Source organism: Portunus trituberculatus, chromosome 28 (assembly GCF_017591435.1).
Source record: "Portunus trituberculatus isolate SZX2019 chromosome 28, ASM1759143v1, whole genome shotgun sequence".
In the NCBI taxonomy this organism is placed as follows: Eukaryota; Metazoa; Arthropoda; class Malacostraca; order Decapoda; family Portunidae; genus Portunus; species Portunus trituberculatus.
The window spans coordinates 1,847,270-1,864,769 of NC_059282.1; the positions used below are offsets into that span (position 1 = coordinate 1,847,270).

At 39.0% G+C, this 17,500-nt stretch overlaps 2 protein-coding genes across 2 annotated transcripts in view; one reads left to right on the plus strand and one right to left on the minus strand.

The window, feature by feature from the left end:
- Nucleotides 1–4,437, minus strand: part of LOC123510337 (ubiquilin-1-like) — a 20,627-nt gene extending 16,190 nt beyond the window's left edge. Inside the window, exons 1-2 of the mRNA XM_045265410.1 lie at nt 4,262–4,437; nt 2,991–3,072 (exon numbers count right to left, since the gene is read on the minus strand). Of these exons, the coding sequence (XP_045121345.1) occupies nt 2,991–3,072; nt 4,262–4,363 (184 nt within the window). The 5' untranslated portion in view covers nt 4,364–4,437. The remainder of the gene's footprint in view (nt 1–2,990; nt 3,073–4,261) is intronic.
- Nucleotides 4,438–5,286: 849 nt separating this feature from the next.
- Nucleotides 5,287–11,259, plus strand: LOC123510338 (thioredoxin, mitochondrial-like). The gene is made up of 3 exons (XM_045265411.1): nt 5,287–5,695; nt 9,170–9,293; nt 9,957–11,259. Exons 1-3 carry the CDS (start codon nt 5,541–5,543, stop codon nt 10,071–10,073), a joined length of 396 nt encoding a protein of 131 aa, XP_045121346.1. The 5' UTR covers nt 5,287–5,540; the 3' UTR covers nt 10,074–11,259.
- Nucleotides 11,260–17,500: the final 6,241 nt, after the last annotated feature.

The window sequence follows — 17,500 nt, forward strand, 5'->3', positions numbered from 1 at the left end:
AGGTACGGGATGTAAATCGAGGAGTTGTGACCTTGTTGTCCCGGTGTGTGGTGTGTGCCTGGTCTCAGGCCTATCCGAAGATCGGAAACAATGAGCTCTGAGCTCGTTCCGTAGGGTAACGTCTGGCTGTCTCGTCAGAGACTGCAGCAGATCAAACAGTGAATTACACACACACACACAGATAGATATATAGAAGGATACTTTACTGACCACAAAACCTGTAGAATACATAAGATGATAATTATGAACATTAATAAAAGATCCAATTATATGCATAAATAAGATCAGATACTTGTGTGTGGTGCAAATATTTTCAGGAATAAGACTGAACATCCAACTTCCATTAGGAAAAAAAAAAAAACACTGACACATGAACACACATGAACATGAAAGATAGACAGAAGAGCATAGCAGATGCAACAGACAGTATCATAATCTTTTCTTCAATAATGAGTTTCAATGGTGGTGATGCTGCGGTGTTGGCATAAGGATATGGTGTGAGGGCAACGCTCAATAATATCTCCTATCTACAGCTGGGAACAAGAGCATAGTTGCTCCTCCATAGCAGACAACCTCTCCATGCCTACTTCACCAACCCTCCTTCGCTGCAAGACTGTCTGCTTACTTGACAGGTCAGTCCATGCAAATGTATTTCAGCTCAATCACTTCACCTTTATGAGTGTATCATGCACTGAATAATATTGTACATGTGCTCACTGATGGAGACTGTTTGAATTTCATATATTCAAATGACAACTGTAATTCATCCACATACGAGTGGATAAGCTCATGTACATATCAGAAGGTTGAAAATATTTGGTCTATCATCACTTATAGCATGTGCTAGGGAGTCGTCTTCCAGAACACCTCGCTCCCTCTACATGCTCAAAAAAAAAAATAAAACTTTCTCTACATCTGCTTTACTGAAGCTTGTAAGGGTGGGCAACCAAGTTCAAGCAGATAGAACTCATAAGAGATTGTCTTTGAAGTGTCAATAACCATTTGATGCACTTGATGTATACTGTGTGTGAACAGGTTTTAAGTCACCATTAAGCCAATTGTATGACATACACACACACTCATAGCAGCCAGAGTGTTCTCCCTGGAGACCTGGTTTAGGCTTAGTGTCAGGTCAACAGGCCTTGATGTCCACAGTCCAGCACTACAGAGAATGAATGTGTGTGAATGTCTCTTGCTCGATTTACACACTCTGCCTACAGTGACACATCATTCACCCACACATGCATCCTGTGTGATCCTGTGCTGTTGCAATTGTTACAATAAACCACAACAAAGAGATAAGTTGTCTGTGTTCATACTACAACATAATACAGGCAAGCCCTGCTTAACGAAGGGGTTATGGTCCTAAAAAACCCTTCGTTAAGCGAATCAATTATAACGAGTTTAACCCCTGACTTGAGCTTCCATTAAGAGTAAACAAAGCGAGAGTGCATCATAGTACAGTAAAAAGTTCAATGAAAGTAAAAATTATGAAGTTAAACATTTAAGCAGTTTAATTTAAGACTAAGTCATTATAATGTACACTAATGTATGTATGTAACTAACTTTATAATGTTGATGATCTTAAACTTATGAAGGGAGAGAGAGTGGAGCAGGAAATACGCTAGCTGGCAACTTGTGGAATGTAAACAAAGGACGCATCATTGTACCGCATACAAAACTTATGTACCACATTTCCACAAGGCTTTCCATTTTATCCATTGCAGAGTCACGAGTTCAGGTGGCTCTTTTAGCTTGCAAGGAAGATATGATCTTCTTAATAGAGTCTACTGACTTGAAAATGGTAGACAGTAGATGGAGTCAAGCCATGGTCTCTCGTGTCTGTGAATAATATCCAGCTTCAATTCGAGAGTAAAAAGAGACTTCCTGGTCTTCTTAGCAACGCTAGGCGACATTGCAGGGGGTTTTGGTGGCAAGTAGAGCGAGAGAAGATGAGCTGCTGCTGACGCTGTTATTGTTTTGAACTAGGGGAGTGAGTGGTGCGCATTTTGTCCACGAGAGCCGCTGGTGTATTCAAAAGCCTGTCGGCTTGTGTGATACGGCGGGGCTTTCAAACTTGGAAAAAATTTCATTAAAGCAAGTTTGGTGTTCATTAAATGAGCAGATGGTAGTAAAACGAAACCTTCGTTGTAGCGAAATTTTGTTGTGTGAACCTTCATTAAGAGGGGGTTGCCTGTATATCTTTTTTTCACAACTAATGACATGACATGGAATAGAACAAGTCAATAAAAAAGAAGCAAACATTATTACACTGATGATGAAGATGACATTCTCAATAATACACAATGAACACAAAACAACCAGTACATGCTGGAATGTAATATTATTTAGCTGGCTCAAACCAACACCCCTGAAGCTTACAAGTGACCATCATATGCTTCGCTGAAGCATGGATGTGTTCAATGACAACCCAACTCCCCATAAACTTACAAATGATAAAACTTTAAGGTACATAAAACCAGAAAAAACTGAAATGAGAAATAAGTGACAACAATTCCCAAGAACTTGACAACTTCCACGATGCATAACACAAGTATCAGCTGCATCAGAACCAAAGAATATCACACTGCTTCCTGTCACCACAATATGAGATCCTGTAATCTGACTTTCAGCCTCTTATCAGATCACCTTCACTACCATTTATCTGAGGTGATTTGCATAACCTGATTCTTGGCACCTTATCAATTAATATCCATGATACATTCAAAGATATATGTCATCATGAATTCCATGTAAAAATTTGCCAAGTAACAGGAAGGAAAGGAAGAATGGAGCTTCAATTACTGCACCATGTACAATAATCAACAATCCCACAATCACACACACAGCTGGTGGATGGGTGTCACTGCACCAAATATAATGGTTAGGAATCACATATTGTTCTCTCTCTCTCTCTGTATGTGTGTGGAGATGTATCTAAAGGCTACTTACTTGCATGCATAACACAATCCATAATCATAAACACTTACCATCTTTCAGAATCTTTCCAGCAAAAATGAGGCAGACCTGCTCATGTGAGGTATTAAATTTCTTGCTCACAATCTCCCGCAGCTGCAAGAGGCACAGAAGCAAGACTTTAGTGACAGACATAGACAACTAATAAGTGTTTAGGTAATGGTTGCATTTCTGGTATAATATGAGTTGAAAAAAGAATAAAATAGTATCTGGTTAAACTATACTATATAAAATGTCTTGTCTGTTTTACACTTCACTAAGTGTAAACTCCTGAACAAGAAAGAATGACAGTAAGACAGTAAGTAATTATACTAAAGCAAAAGAGGCATTTTTCCAATAAATCTTAATAAATGAATTTTGAATGTTTGATAATAAAACAAAAAAGTAAAATAAGATGTCACTGTAAACAGGAAACCACAAAATGTTCACATCCTGAGTTTCATTTCTTTCCTAGAGGAGTGATTAGTTCAAATACAGACTATACTAAACAGCAACAAGTGTACAACACATGATAAATTCTCTTAAAATTGGCTTCACTTATTATAAATGAAAAGTAACAAAGATGCTTTAAGAGGAGTTAAGCACACCATGGAGGAAAGGTTTGGCTAGAGGGTGAAGGTTCTCCTGATGTGGCAGCTCCCCTTGGGTGACACTCATAGGGAATGCAGCATTGCAGAAATACATAGAAAAATCATCACATTGCAAAGGTTACGCTATCACACATACTTTAGGCATACCTTGAGTCACGTCAATTAATTAAACTTCTAATATGATCAAATGTAAAATTATTGGAATGCAGTTTAGTGACAAAGTGGGGCAAGATGAGTCCAGATGGTCACTTTAGGCTGTGGTGACATGGGGCTGTGCATGTACTAACACAGCTATATTAGTGTGATGGAGTAACTTGCTTCAATAATCTTATGTATGCTAACCTAACACAGCCAGAATAAGGCTTAAAGATGTAATGGATCACATTACATTTGTGAATCCAATCCAGTCCACCTCAAGCTGGCCTAACCTGACCTGGCCTGGACTACCGGAAGGCGGTGTAGGACAATTAACATAACTGGCATGTCACACACCACCACCGGGGCCCCGCCCTTCCCTCCCCGCCCGGCTGACCACTATCCACGCCCAAATCCCATCCATCTATCATCTTGCCGTGCTCCCCCGGCGCCCACAGGGTCTGGGCGGCCAGCAGGGGACTGAAGGAAGGTTCTGGGCCTCCCCACAACAAGCATGACAGGCACACCAGCACAACACCGCCGCCCTGCACCGCCCTCACCTCCTTCACGGTGCCCTCCTGCCCTATCTCGATCTGCTGCTTGTCCTTGGCGGTCTTCACTGTCAGGCTGATGGTGTTGGCTTCCTCGCTGCCCTCCGCCATGGTGTATTAAGGCCAAAACTTGACGACAACCTCTGCCTTGTGATCAATCTGAGTGACGAAACATGGTGAGTCACATCAATGTCCGTGTACACATAACACCCTTCGATCATTCAAAATATACATCCTTACCTCACTACATATAACAGGTGATAAGAATGTGAAATTTGAGTGACACTATTTCTTATATTAAATTTTGATTTGTGAAGTACGTAGTATGAACTCTCATTTGACTGCCGACCCTGCCTGCCTGACCATGGCGGGAAGAAGTTGTATCGTCTGCAATTATTTAAACTGAAATACCTCACTTAGTACTCTGTTACATGCTATTATTTAATTTCAAATTATAACAAGTCTTCAGGTATGTAGCCTTTCTCCACCCTCTGCCTTCCTGTTACCCCAGTGCTTGGTGAATGATGCAATATTGCCTCCTGACTCACGTCCCTGCTGTTATGTAATACCTCACAATCCCCTTTAGTATGCTGTTTTATGTATTATGGCTACAGACTGTTAACTCATCATTACTGTGGCAAGGAAGTGTTAACAGGAACCTATTGGGATTCTTTGGAAGTTCTCTAACGCCTTGTATTAAACGTAACCAGTGAAGCTTTATATAGTGTACTAATTTTCATTCTTAACTGACAAGTAAAATATAGCTACTAATTAAAGATAATAAAATCAGAGCAAACTGTAACACGCATGCACACATAAGAAATAATTCCTTGTCATATCTTCATTTGATACACGCAGGCGCAGTTTTTCTTAACCTTGTGGGATTCAGAGAGGACTATAAAACCCATAAAAAATATCCCGGGCTATCATTAAATGGCAAAAATGACAGCAAAAAAATGTGTTGGAGGCATGAACAGCAGTCAGCTGAGCAGGGGCCACAACCGCCATGTATCACCAGCAGCAGAATTTCAGGCATTTCACGCACGCAATCAGCGGCCACGCATTGTAAATAACGCCACTTTAATCATCTCCCTGAAAAAAAAAAACACCTACAATCAGATAACCCTGAACTCACACAAGGAAACAACAAACAATACACTTATCAGCTATTACTAGGAAGGAGACTCGGACAGAAGGGGACGAGAGTTGCTCAAGGCTGACTGCCTCGGCGCCTCCTGCTCCCAGCGCCGCCTAGCTCACCATTTCCCTGAGTACTGTGCTCCTAGTCATGTTGCCTCGACGTCTGTCCCGCCTGGTGCAACCCGTGAGGCGCCTGGGCACCTGCACCACCTCCAGGGCCTCCTTCACCGTACAGGACGAGGAGGACTTCAGAAACCGGGTGCTGTCCTCCTCCACTCCCGTCGTCGTCGATTTTCATGCCCAGTGAGACCATCTCTTTACTAAGGCTCAGTTTAGGGTAATTCTCATGACCTCCCGGGATGCTGTGTTCCTGTAGGAGGGTGTTTGCTATGCCTGGGATGGTTGCCTGGGGATCATGCATCACTCTCCTCTTGGCTGCTGGGACCGCTGCTCAGCTACCACAGTACTTCCTGGTTCAGCATATCTTGCTTCTCCGTGACGTCTTTAAAGCTCTGGGGAGTTTCTCATCTGGTTTTCAATGGCGTGTGGTGGCATGCGTGGTGACTGGTGAGGGTGCAGCATGGCGTGGCAGGGTGCTTGGTTGACTTGCCTGGTTGGCTCTTTGTTTTAATGAAAGTGGAGGACAGAATAAGCAAAAAAGTCGATAGAACTAGTGGAAGCTCAGACCTGGTGTGCCAGACCAAGATATAAATCAATGATTCGCAATACACTTGAATAGGTAATAACTGAATAGTTTACCATATACGTACAACATTTGGATAAGTACAAAATATGATTTAATGCCTCATGGTGTGCTGCAGCTTGTTACTGGGGTACAATAGAAAGGGATGTGGTGTTTGGGTATGCTGCAGTCTGGTATTTTATGTGGTGTTTGGGTATGCTACCATCTGGGGTCTCTAAACTGATTTGCTTTTATTAATAAAAAAAATTAAGAGAGGAGGACTGGCCAAGGGCAACAAAAACAAAGAAAAAGGGCCCATTCGGTCACCAGTCTCCTTACAGAGCTGACAGAATTAGCCAAAGGACAGGGACATGTCTTGAAACCTCTTTCTTGAATAAAGTGAAGTCATAGGAAGTTGGAAATACAGACACAGTCAGGAGTTCCAGAGTTTACCAGTTTATTAAGTTGTGGTTCAATATTGGCATCTTTAGCTCTATTTTGCGGTTTTGTTTACTTAATTAATCTGCATCCATTAATTCTTTCTCAGTTTCCTAATATTATTTGATGGTTTTATTTTTTATACCTTTCCTCTACTTGTAACTGGCTGATGGATCGGGCTTGCCCCATCCTGGCTTGACACAGTGCTCTGTCCGTCTTCCAGAGTCCATGGCTGAGTGCCTCCAATCACTCTTTAGGTTATACCTACACATCATTATGGGTTTGGTAGATTTAAATAGTACTGGTTTTGTCATTCAGCATTTTATCTGAGCAGAGAAATAATTTATGTCTCATACTTTTATTTTTCATGTTGTGTGTGTGTTCACATTATTTCTAAAGGTTTTAATGCATGATTGGAGTGATGGCCACATAGATCTTACATGATTTTTTTTATTTTTCTTGCCAATAAAATGACATAGGGCATATTTATATAATGTTTGACCAGATAATCCAGATGTCCAGTCTCAATGATACTAATGTTGTCCATGTTTGTTTCTAATTAAAGTCAGGACAAAGTGCTTAACTACTAATTTCATACCAAAAGTAGTAATTTTTTGCCTGTACATTGTGATACAGATAGAGTTTTTCTTTTCACTCTCCATAGTGTGTTAGTAAGCATGATTTCTGCTAAATATACATTGTGTTACTGAATCTGTGAATTATATAGTAATAATTTCTTACATTCTGATCTTAAATTTTCCTACAAACTGAAAATCAAATTGAAATATTGGATAGCTATGTGAGATTGGATGTGATATATTAGCATTAAGGCGGGTTCACACGTGTCAATATGCAACTGAAATTGTAAGATGGTAGAGTTTGTGATTGAATATCAGTGTCTAGTGACTGGAGAAACCAGTTGCAAAACAAGACATGTTGGTCTTGCTCAGTCAATTTGTGATGTTGTTTACGTGATACTACAGAGAAAGGTTTGAAAATGTGGTGTCTAAATGTAGAGAAGATCTTGGAGTTGGTGAGGGAAAGAGAGTACATCTGGGATCCTAAAAATGAATTATACAGCAAAAAAAAAAAATGCTTACGCAAATCAACGTTCTATGATATGGCTGCCACTCTCCAAGAACTGTTTCCCTCTATGCAGGGTGTTGTTGGAGGTGAGGATTGAATACTTGTGACGATTGAATTTGATCGTCACTAGAGGAAGACATTTTGTTGGGTAGCTGTTTACATTCACTTCCTGCCAACCAGCTGATACTGTGGGAATTTATCCCACAGTGATTTTCTGGCCAAATATTATCTTTATTAATGTAAATATTAAGGTATGTACATAATTTTATTGTTTAATGGGTCATATTGTTCATGAAATAATGTTTATACAAAATAAGGTATAAAATGTAAGTTAGGTAGTAGTATCTTAAATCAATTTAGTAGTTGAGCCACAAATGCAGTGTTATGGTTCAGCAGTTTAGACAAGTTCGAACTCAGGCTCACCTGGTTCAAAGAATTGAGACAAGCCTGGACATGGCCAGAAACGACCAGTAAGGGAGTGAGTTGCTACCGGTCCTTCAGACTGTACACACATTACCTTACTTCAAGAAACACGCTGTCATATTGTCGCGAGAGTAAACATTATGAAGACGATGAACAAGACACATCAATTTTACAAGTTGAACAGACAACCAGAGCCTCGCTTACCTAAGTACCCGTAGTGTTACCCTGGCCAGAGGTAGGATAGGACTTAAGTCGGCGTTACAACATGTGATACCAATATAACAAACATAAGTTGATTTACCTTTACTTCATTACGTATCTTGATACCATGACATACGCTGCTTAAAGTGAAAGAAATGGTATTGTGGTAAATATTTATAGCACATTCACTCCTTGTTACAGTGTGTTTTAAGCACCAATCATAGACCAACTTCAACAGAAAATAGACATTATTATTTACTCATTATCTAATAATATAGGAGTGAAGGGTGTATCAAACGCAGATAGGTTACTAGGTGTGGGAAATTTGATCAAACGAAAGACGACAATGGGCAGTCATGATTAAATTTTCTCACAGATACTTCTTAGTCGCTATGCGTGAACGTGTTCCAGCTAGAGGGGCTCTCTCGATACTTCGCGACCTGCAATTTCAGTTGCATATTGTCATTTGTGAATCCGCTTTCAGCCAATAAAATTCCCAGGCTGCTGATGACCAATGATAATATTATAGTTTAACACCAGTAACAAAGCTGAGTTGTTTGTCCAAGAATAAAGCTGGAAAGAATCTTGAACTTTAACTCTAAGCATCAGTACAGTTATTATTAATAATCAACAAAAATTAATATCAATTAATCAACACTAATTTGGGAAAATGAAAATGAGATTACACGCAAGAATTAAACAGACCTAGAAACACACACACACACACACACACACTGAGAGATGTTAAAAAAATATAGTTTCCCACAAAGATGTGTTGAGACGTGGAACAGTTTGAGTGAAGAAGTGGTGTCAGCAACGAGTGTGCATAGTTTTAAAGAAAAATTGGATGAGTGTAGATATGGAGACGGGACCACACAAGCATAAAGCCCAGGCCCTGTAAAACTACAACTAGGTAAATATACACACTAACCTTAGCCTTGCTACAGGTGGTGTGGGCCGTGCAAGCTGCTGGGACCTCGGCTGGAAACTATCATTGGTGGAAAGGGCGAGAAGGTCCACCTGGCGAAGGTTGACATTGATAACGTGTCAGACTTGGCACTTGACTATGGGGTGAGTGGTTGGTGGTTGGCAATCCTGATGCATCTTTTATTCATCAGTGAGAAATCAATCTAATCGTGAAAACCAAAAGTGGACTGTTCAGTTTTTGTCAACAAATGTTCAGGTGGTTCAGTGTGAATATCATTGGACTAAGAAATTTTTTAAGTGTTTAATTATTAATTATATAAATTTCTGTCCATAAAAAATGAAAATGTGGTGATAAGACTTGTGTATGATTATGAATATTTTGTGATGATAGGAGTCTGATAATGATAGAGAAAAAGGTTTTTGAAATTGAGGGAAGCAATGATGAAGAAAAGTATTACTAGTGATAATGACAGTGACCTTAGTGGTCTGAGGAGAAGAGTTATGCCACTAATAATGATGGCAATAATTAAGAACTAAATAAAGATGATGATAATGAATAATTGAAGACTAATGAACTGATTGATCAAGAATAACTACATTTATACAAAGCATGAATGAATAATAAACTCAATAATTTAACAAGTAAATAATGAACTCAGCGTATTTCATAATAAACAAAGCATAATAATAAAACACTACAACCTGAAAGTGGAAAGATGAATAGCGTTGAAACAGTGATATAGGATTAACAAAAAATAGTATTAGGTTATTGATATGAGGTTTGTCTGACTCACATTTGTACCTCAGGTGTCAGCTGTACCCTCAGTCCTGGCGGTGAAGGATGGCAAGGTGGTGGACAAGTTCGTTGGCCTTCAAGAGGAGTCGAGGATTGAGGCCTTCGTTAATCGGCTCATTGGGGAGTAGTAGTGGCAAACTGATGCCTAGGTGTATAAAGAAGAGTGTATCATTAAAGATTGAGAGTTGGTGATGTAAGGGAATACACATAGACCACCAGTGATAAAAGGTTGTCATTGATAGACTGACTGACTTTGTAAATTGACTGACTGATAGACACAGACTGACTGATGAAAGTGGTGGAGTAAGTCGCTGTGGATGAATACAGTGAACAGTTGCCGTGCGTGGGCATTACGAGAGGCAGGTGGTCAGGATCCTTCAGTCATTGTCCATTTCCAGCATACTGTACACACTGACATCAGGCACTTGTAGGAAAATAGTATGTACACTCATGGTTAGTATTCAAGTAATGTCCCTCACTCACATTCAATGTTCTTTAGAGTTTTCCCTCAATCTCAAGTTCCTGACTCTGCTAAGAACTTATCTCTTGCCATTATATGTAAGTAGCCTGTCAGCAGATCAGAGGACTTCAGATTGAGAGGCAACCCAAAGCACAGTGGAAGTGAGTGACTATGACCTTACCAAAGCATAATGATGTCCACCTTTTTCATTCCAAGTTGCAAGATAATAGTTTTTCTTCCCATAGCCAGTTAAAAAATGCAATAGTTCCCTCTGCGTTCCTGCTGCACTTTACCATACCACCAGGCTACCACCCACCGAACCAGGCATATCCCTTCTTGGCCATCTTACACTACTGACTTGCACACACAATGTCTTCCTCTTTAGCACACCTTCCTGCTGTGTAATCTGTGCAATTTAAGGATATAAATCGCAACCTTTTTATTTAATGATCACAAAAAAAAGAAAAGGATGATGAAAAATACATCTCTTCTCAAGCTTCTTACAAGTATACAGTTCTATATATTGACTTCTGCCTTCATATTGTTCTTCATCTAGTTCACATACATCTCTGTTCCTGCCTTCATGGATCACACACTAATGGACATGTTATCACTTTGCCTTCCTGCCACCCCCTGTACTTGAGCTTTCACATTACCTTTCATGGATCACAGGCCTCACCGCTGCCCGGCTGCTGGTGATGGGAACAGACTCCCTCTCATATGCACTGTACTTAACACAGTTTGTATACTCTGCATTTGTTCCTCCTTTGAATGTTTGTACAGAAGAGATGTAATTATGTATCATTGCTCTTTCAGTTGAGTATAATAAAGTTTTCATAGCTATTTTCACTCAATATTTGATGTTTGATCTTCCCAGTAATAACTGTTATTCATGTCCTACAAATCTTCAGTAATATTCTAACAGACATGCTTAGCAAAGAAAAATGGAATGGGAGGAGTAACAAAGTACTAATTAGATGTGGTTGACAGAGAATGAATGTAGCAATTGATGGCAAAATGAAAAGTGTAAGCTGTTATTGCAATATACAGAGATTTCTTGAATAACAGTAGTCTGAGAGGAAAATTTTGATTGGAACACAAGAGAATTATTAATTAACATTTATTTATCATTTATTTTTGTTTTGGTGTTAAATGAGATAGGAAGTTGTTTGAATGTTGTACATCAAAATTTAATGAGGGTATAAGTTTAAAGGACAATTAATGCACAAACAAAACAAAAACTGAATAACTAACAATGAGGAACTTGAGGAAAAATCATAAAAGGTGAAATGTACGTAGCCTACATACAACGATTAGTACGAAGCAGAGAGGAATTAAACAACCAGTAACATCAACACTGAGAAAAAAAAAAAAAAAAAAACACGCACAATGACAAAGACTAATAACAGCCTCCTCCTCTCCTCTCCTTAAATCATTTCCCTCATAATTCAATTCCCGCCACACTCCAAACTCCTCACTCGTCTCCAGCAGGTGTAGGGCTCGGGGCCGCGGGGACGAGACAATCTAGCCTTGAGTATGCAAATAAGACCTTTGATGCGGCCGTGTTCAGCATCATTAGGAAGACCTTGGGGCATAATTTCCATTAACACCAGATTATTATTTACAGCGGCGAAAGAAGACACAGGAAAGGAGAGTAGAGGGAAGAGATTGGAAAAAGGTGGATGAGATGGGTGTATATCTCACTACGATGCTGCTGCTATTGTTTTTGTACAATTTGTGAGTGGAAATGTAAATGTTCATCTCTGTTATTTTCAAAAGGCTCTGGTTGAAATGACACGGGTTTTAAGGGTGTTTCTATGATTCTAGCGGCACATGAGCAAGATTAGTACTTATTGACAGGAGGAACACTCGTGAGAACCAGCGGTAATAGCTTGGATTCGTGGCGAGAGAACAAAGGATTTCTGCCCTGGACATGAGTTCCTTTTTTAATAAGGTAAACAGCTTGTTTTCCTTTGTTTCATCATTTTAGTGAGACATTAACGGTATTTTTTTTTTCTTTATAGACAACAAGATTTCTACATTATTAACAGAAACACGTGAGAACCTGACGGAAGTGAGTTGTTTCTGGCCAGCATTACTGTTCTGTCTAACCTTAGTCTGCCTTGTCTTTCTCCTATTTCCCTCTTCATTAAGATTCGTCTTTATTTATTTATTCTTTTTTTTACTGTTATTTATTTTGTTTACACACTCGATAGTCACTTATCATTGTCTGTTTGCCCCCGTCGCGATGTAAGCTTTCCTTCCAAGAGAGAGAGAGAGAGAGAGAGAGAGAGAGAGAGAATTAGAAAAAAAGTAAAAAGAGAGAAAAAAAAAAAAAAAGGAAATGGCGACACTAATGGGGCATCCTTTTTAATAAACTACTTGTTCATTGTTGCTATAATAATGATGATGATGATGATGATGATGATGATGATGATGGACAAAAGGAAATTACTCTTTTTTCCCACATTATCATTCTCTTACAATTCTATAGTCTTGTTTCATCGTTATTGATATATATATATATATATATATATATATATATATATATATATATATATATATATATATATATATATATATATATATATATATATATATATATATATATATATATATATATATTTTTTTTTTTTTTTTTTTTCACTATTTCTTAGCCTCTGCTTTTCCTCTCTCTATTTTTTATCTCTTTCTGTTTGTTTATTATTTTTTTCATATTCTATTTAATCTTGTTTCTTTTTTAAGTGCTTCCTCCTCTTCTTCCTCCTCCTGCTCCTCCTCCTCCTTCATTATTCTATTCATTCCTGGCTTAGGCACAGAAGCAGACTTACGAATCAAGGCTAACAAAAAAGTTGCACCAGTTGATGGCAGACAAAAAAGTAGATGAGTATAATTAATAATGATGAAGGAAGTAACGCTTGATTTAACTTCTTGCTTGAAAAAAAAGTTGTCTCCTATTCCTCCTCTCCTCCCGCTCTTCCTCAATCTCTTCCTCCACGTGTCGCATGTGTCAAGAAGGCTTTGCTCTCACTACACTATTTTCAAAGGCCACAGAGATAATTAGCCGGGTTCATAAGAGAGTTTCCATGTTTATAATGTAGAAATATTCTTAATCTATCACTGGAACCGTAAAAACGCCATCAAAAAACCGTATCACATTTACTATGTTTATAGAGTGATGTAGTTTAGTCAAGGTGGGGCACGGAAGCGTTTTAGATAGTCCTTATGAGTCCGAGTCCCCAGCACCTCTTCCCATCCTGTTCCTTATCGGTATCAGCACCTCGCCAAACTGGTGTGGCGGGTACGCTGGGATGCCCCGCCAGGAATCACAATAACTGTGCCGATCTCAAATATGGAGCGAGTAAAAGATGATGTAGGTTTGTTCGGCAATTCATGAAGGTTTATTACTTTTAACACGGTTTTTTTTTTCCATATTTGTTGTACAGTTTATGAAGCTATATTGATGTTAACACGGTTTTTTTTTTTTTTTTTTTTTTTGTCGTGCATTCTACATTATTGATTAAAAAAAAAATTTTCTTGTTCTATGAGAGAGGAAATCTATAAAACACGATACAAAAGGATCATGTTTGGGTATTTAGTGATATTAATGAAAGCTGCATTGGTTTAAGATGTAAATTAAGTTCAGTTTAGAAAGTTTTGTATATATCATCACGTTTTATTCCACCAGAACGAAAATCTAATGATCTTAACTTAAAAAAAAAGAGAGAAAAAAAACTATGCTGTCTGAGTTTTGGGTTACATTTAGGACACATTATTTGGTTTATGACATATATCAAGTTCCGATTAGGAAGATTTTTTATCCCGTAATGCCACTAAAGTACGACAATCTCTTAAACCAGGTATATAAGAGCGTCATTTACTTGGGAAGGCTTCGGTGACTTATGTAAGTTTAATTACTGCAGAAGGGGGGAAAAAAAAACTATCAGACAACTGCGACACGAAATCTAAATATAGAAGATGCATTACATGTGCTGTTTATAAAGTATTGTTAATAATACGCAAATTCTTGGAGTATACTGCGTCACCCTTGCCCCGCGGCGAAACCATAAATGAAGAATGTTTAATGCCATCATATAAGTTCTCATGTTACACTAGAACGAAAGCATCTGAAAACTGTGATGTAGCCTCGTAGCGCGACTGTACAGAGAAGGAAGAACATACAGCAGCATACCTGTTGGCCAATACAAGGTTATCTATCACAACCTACATCTGTCATAGAAATAAAGGAAGCATGACTGTGAAAAAAAAAGAAATAGTAGGAGAGTGAAAAGAAAAGACAATGAAAAGAGACGTGAAATAGTGAAGAGAAAGTAGGATGGCAAAAAAAGAAACATTGAAAACTTTCAAGAAAAGAAAAAGCTGATAGTAGAAAAAAATGAAAAAGTAAGAAAGATGAGGAAGATCATATTATAAAACACTATAGTAGAAAAGACGACTTATATGAAAAAAAGAAGATATAAAGTAAAAAAGACAAATAGTACAAGAACAAGAACAACAACAAGAACAACAACAATAATAATAATAATAATAATAATAATAATAATAATAATAATAATAATACCATATAAGTAAATAGTACGAGAGAGAGAGAGAGAGAGAGAGAGAGAGAGAGAGAGAGAGAGAGAGAGAGAGAGAGAGAGAGAGAGAGAGAGAGAGCAATAAAAAGAGACACATGATATAGAAAAAAGACACGTAGTATAACAACAAACAAAACTCCGAATATACACAAGATCTAATTCCAATATTACATCAAATTTTGTGGCCCTTAGTGAAGTACAACAATTTAGGTCGAGAGTACGATAATCTTTGTTTTCTTCCCACACTCGAGTCTCCATTTAGGTTTCCGGCAATTTTGACACACAGAGTTAATAATCTGACCGCTGCACAGGATTTTGTGGAATGATAATGAAAAAAAAAAATACTTGAATATCTTTTTATGAGATCCCGGTTTTTCATTAGTTATATTTGTCGAGTGTGTGTGTGTGTGTGTGTTTCACTGTTTGATCTGGTGCAGTCTCTGACGAGACAGCCAGACGTTACCCTACGGAACGAGCTCAGAGCTCATTATTTCCGATCTTCGGATAGGCCTGAGACCAGGCACACACCACACACCGGGACAACAAGGTCACAACTCCTCGATTTACATCCCATACCTACTCACTGCTAGGTGAACAGGGGCTACACGTGAAAGGAGACACACCCAAATATCTCCACCAGGCCGGGAAATCGAACCCCGGTCCTCTGGCTTGTGAAGCCAGCGCTCTAATCACTGAGCTACCGGGTGTGTGTCTGTGTGTGTGTGTGTGTGTGTGTAATGAGACTGAAAAGGACGCGGAGGAGGAAGAGTATTATTATTATTATTATTATTATTATTATTATTATTATTATTATTATTATTATTATAGGCATTAGTCTGTTATTGTTATTAGTATTGTTGTTGTTGTTGTTGTTGTTGTTAGTAATGATAATAATGATGATGATGGTGATGATGACCATGATAGATGTTGCTGCTGTTGTTGTTCTTGTTGTTTTTGTCATCACTATTATCATTATCGTTCGTCTCTCTCTCTCTCTCTCTCTCTCTCTCTCTCTCTCTCTCTCTCTCTCTCTCTCTCTCTCTCCTTATATCTCCTTTATCTTTTTATCTTCTAAAGTGGGGCATTTTTTCTTAATCAAGTTTTTCTTTACCTCATTCGTTCCCACTCTCTCTCTCTCTCTCTCTCTCTCTCTCTCTCTCTCTGTTATTGCCAACCTCCTTTTTTTCCTTAGGTCTTTGCCCCTTCCACCCCACTCTCCACCTCCTACTTTCCCTCTCCCTACCTCCCCCTTCCCTACCTCCCCCACTTCCCTCCTTCTCTCTCTCCCTTTCTCCCCTTATAAGCTATCCTCTCTCTCTCTCTCTCTCTCTCTCTCTCTCTCTCTCTCTCTCTCTCTCTCTCTCTCTCTCTCTCTCTCTCTCTCGTCCCCTTTTCCTTCTTTCTATCCATATTCTTTAGCATGGAGTAACCACACTCTTCTTCGTCTTTCTCCTCCTCCTCCTCCTCCTCCTCCTTCTCCTCCTCCTCCTCCTCCTCCTCCTACTTACTCTCTTTCTTGGAGGATTAGGGAAGGAGGAAGAGGAGGCCAATATTGTGTTAGGTATAAGTTATGCATTATGTGTGTGTGTGTGTGTGTGTGTGTGTGTGTGTGTGTGTGTCACCCACGGCCTTGAGGAGCACGTGTCAGAATCATGGTATCTCTAGCAATGAGAGAGAGAGAGAGAGAGAGAGAGAGAGAGAGAGAGAGAGAGAGAGAGAGAGAGAGAGAGAGAGAGAGAGAGAGAGAGAGAGAGAGAGAGAGAGAGAGAGAGAGAGAGAGAGAGAGAGAGAGAGAGAGAGAGAGAGAGAGAGAGAGAGAGAGAGAGAGAGAGAGCACGAAGAGAAGAAGAAGGAGGTAATGGTCGAAAAGATGTACAGAAAAAGGAATGAAAAATAATGAGGAACAAAAAAAAAAAATAGAAAATAGAAGAGCAGGAATATGGAAAGAAAAAAAGAAAAGTAGAAGCAGAGGATAGCAAAAGATAAAGGGAAAAATAATAACCAAGAAGACACAAGGAAGGGAGTAAAAAGAGAAGCAAATAGCAAGAGGGAAAGAAGGATAAACAGATACAAGACATTATGAAGCACCACAGGCAGCGATGGTGTACAAAAAACGCAGCGAGGAAAGAAATAACACAGGGTCCCATTAAGTGGCCACAGAAAACGGATAAGACAAGAGCGCGGAGACAACAATCACTATTTGTATGCCAGCCTGTCTACTGCCCCACTCCGCCACACGCTGCTCATAGAATTCAGTGGCTACATTCTAACAAACGCTGGCCCTTATTCTGAAACACTTCCGGGCCGCACCTTCACTATTTTCAAAGGGCTCTAATTGAAATAACTGGAACACATCTTTACCTTGAGATTTGTGTATGATTAGACCATTTTATTGATATTTGGAAGGGTCTATGGAGGTTAGAAGATTAATGGCCACAGTCCTCACTATTTTAATCCTCTACATAAGTTTCTGAAGCTGTATAAAATCACCAAATAG

What these genes read in the sequence shown, in the direction of transcription:
- LOC123510338 (XM_045265411.1), top strand. Translation starts at nt 5,541, where the DNA reads ATGTTGCCTCGACGTCTGTCCCGCCTGGTGCAACCCGTGAGGCGCCTG. An exon ending in GTCGTCGATTTTCATGCCCA is followed by an intron (nt 5,696 to 9,169) that starts GTGAGACCATCT and finishes GCCTTGCTACAG; the next exon opens with GTGGTGTGGGCCGTGCAAGC. An exon ending in ACTTGGCACTTGACTATGGG is followed by an intron (nt 9,294 to 9,956) that starts GTGAGTGGTTGG and finishes TTTGTACCTCAG; the next exon opens with GTGTCAGCTGTACCCTCAGT.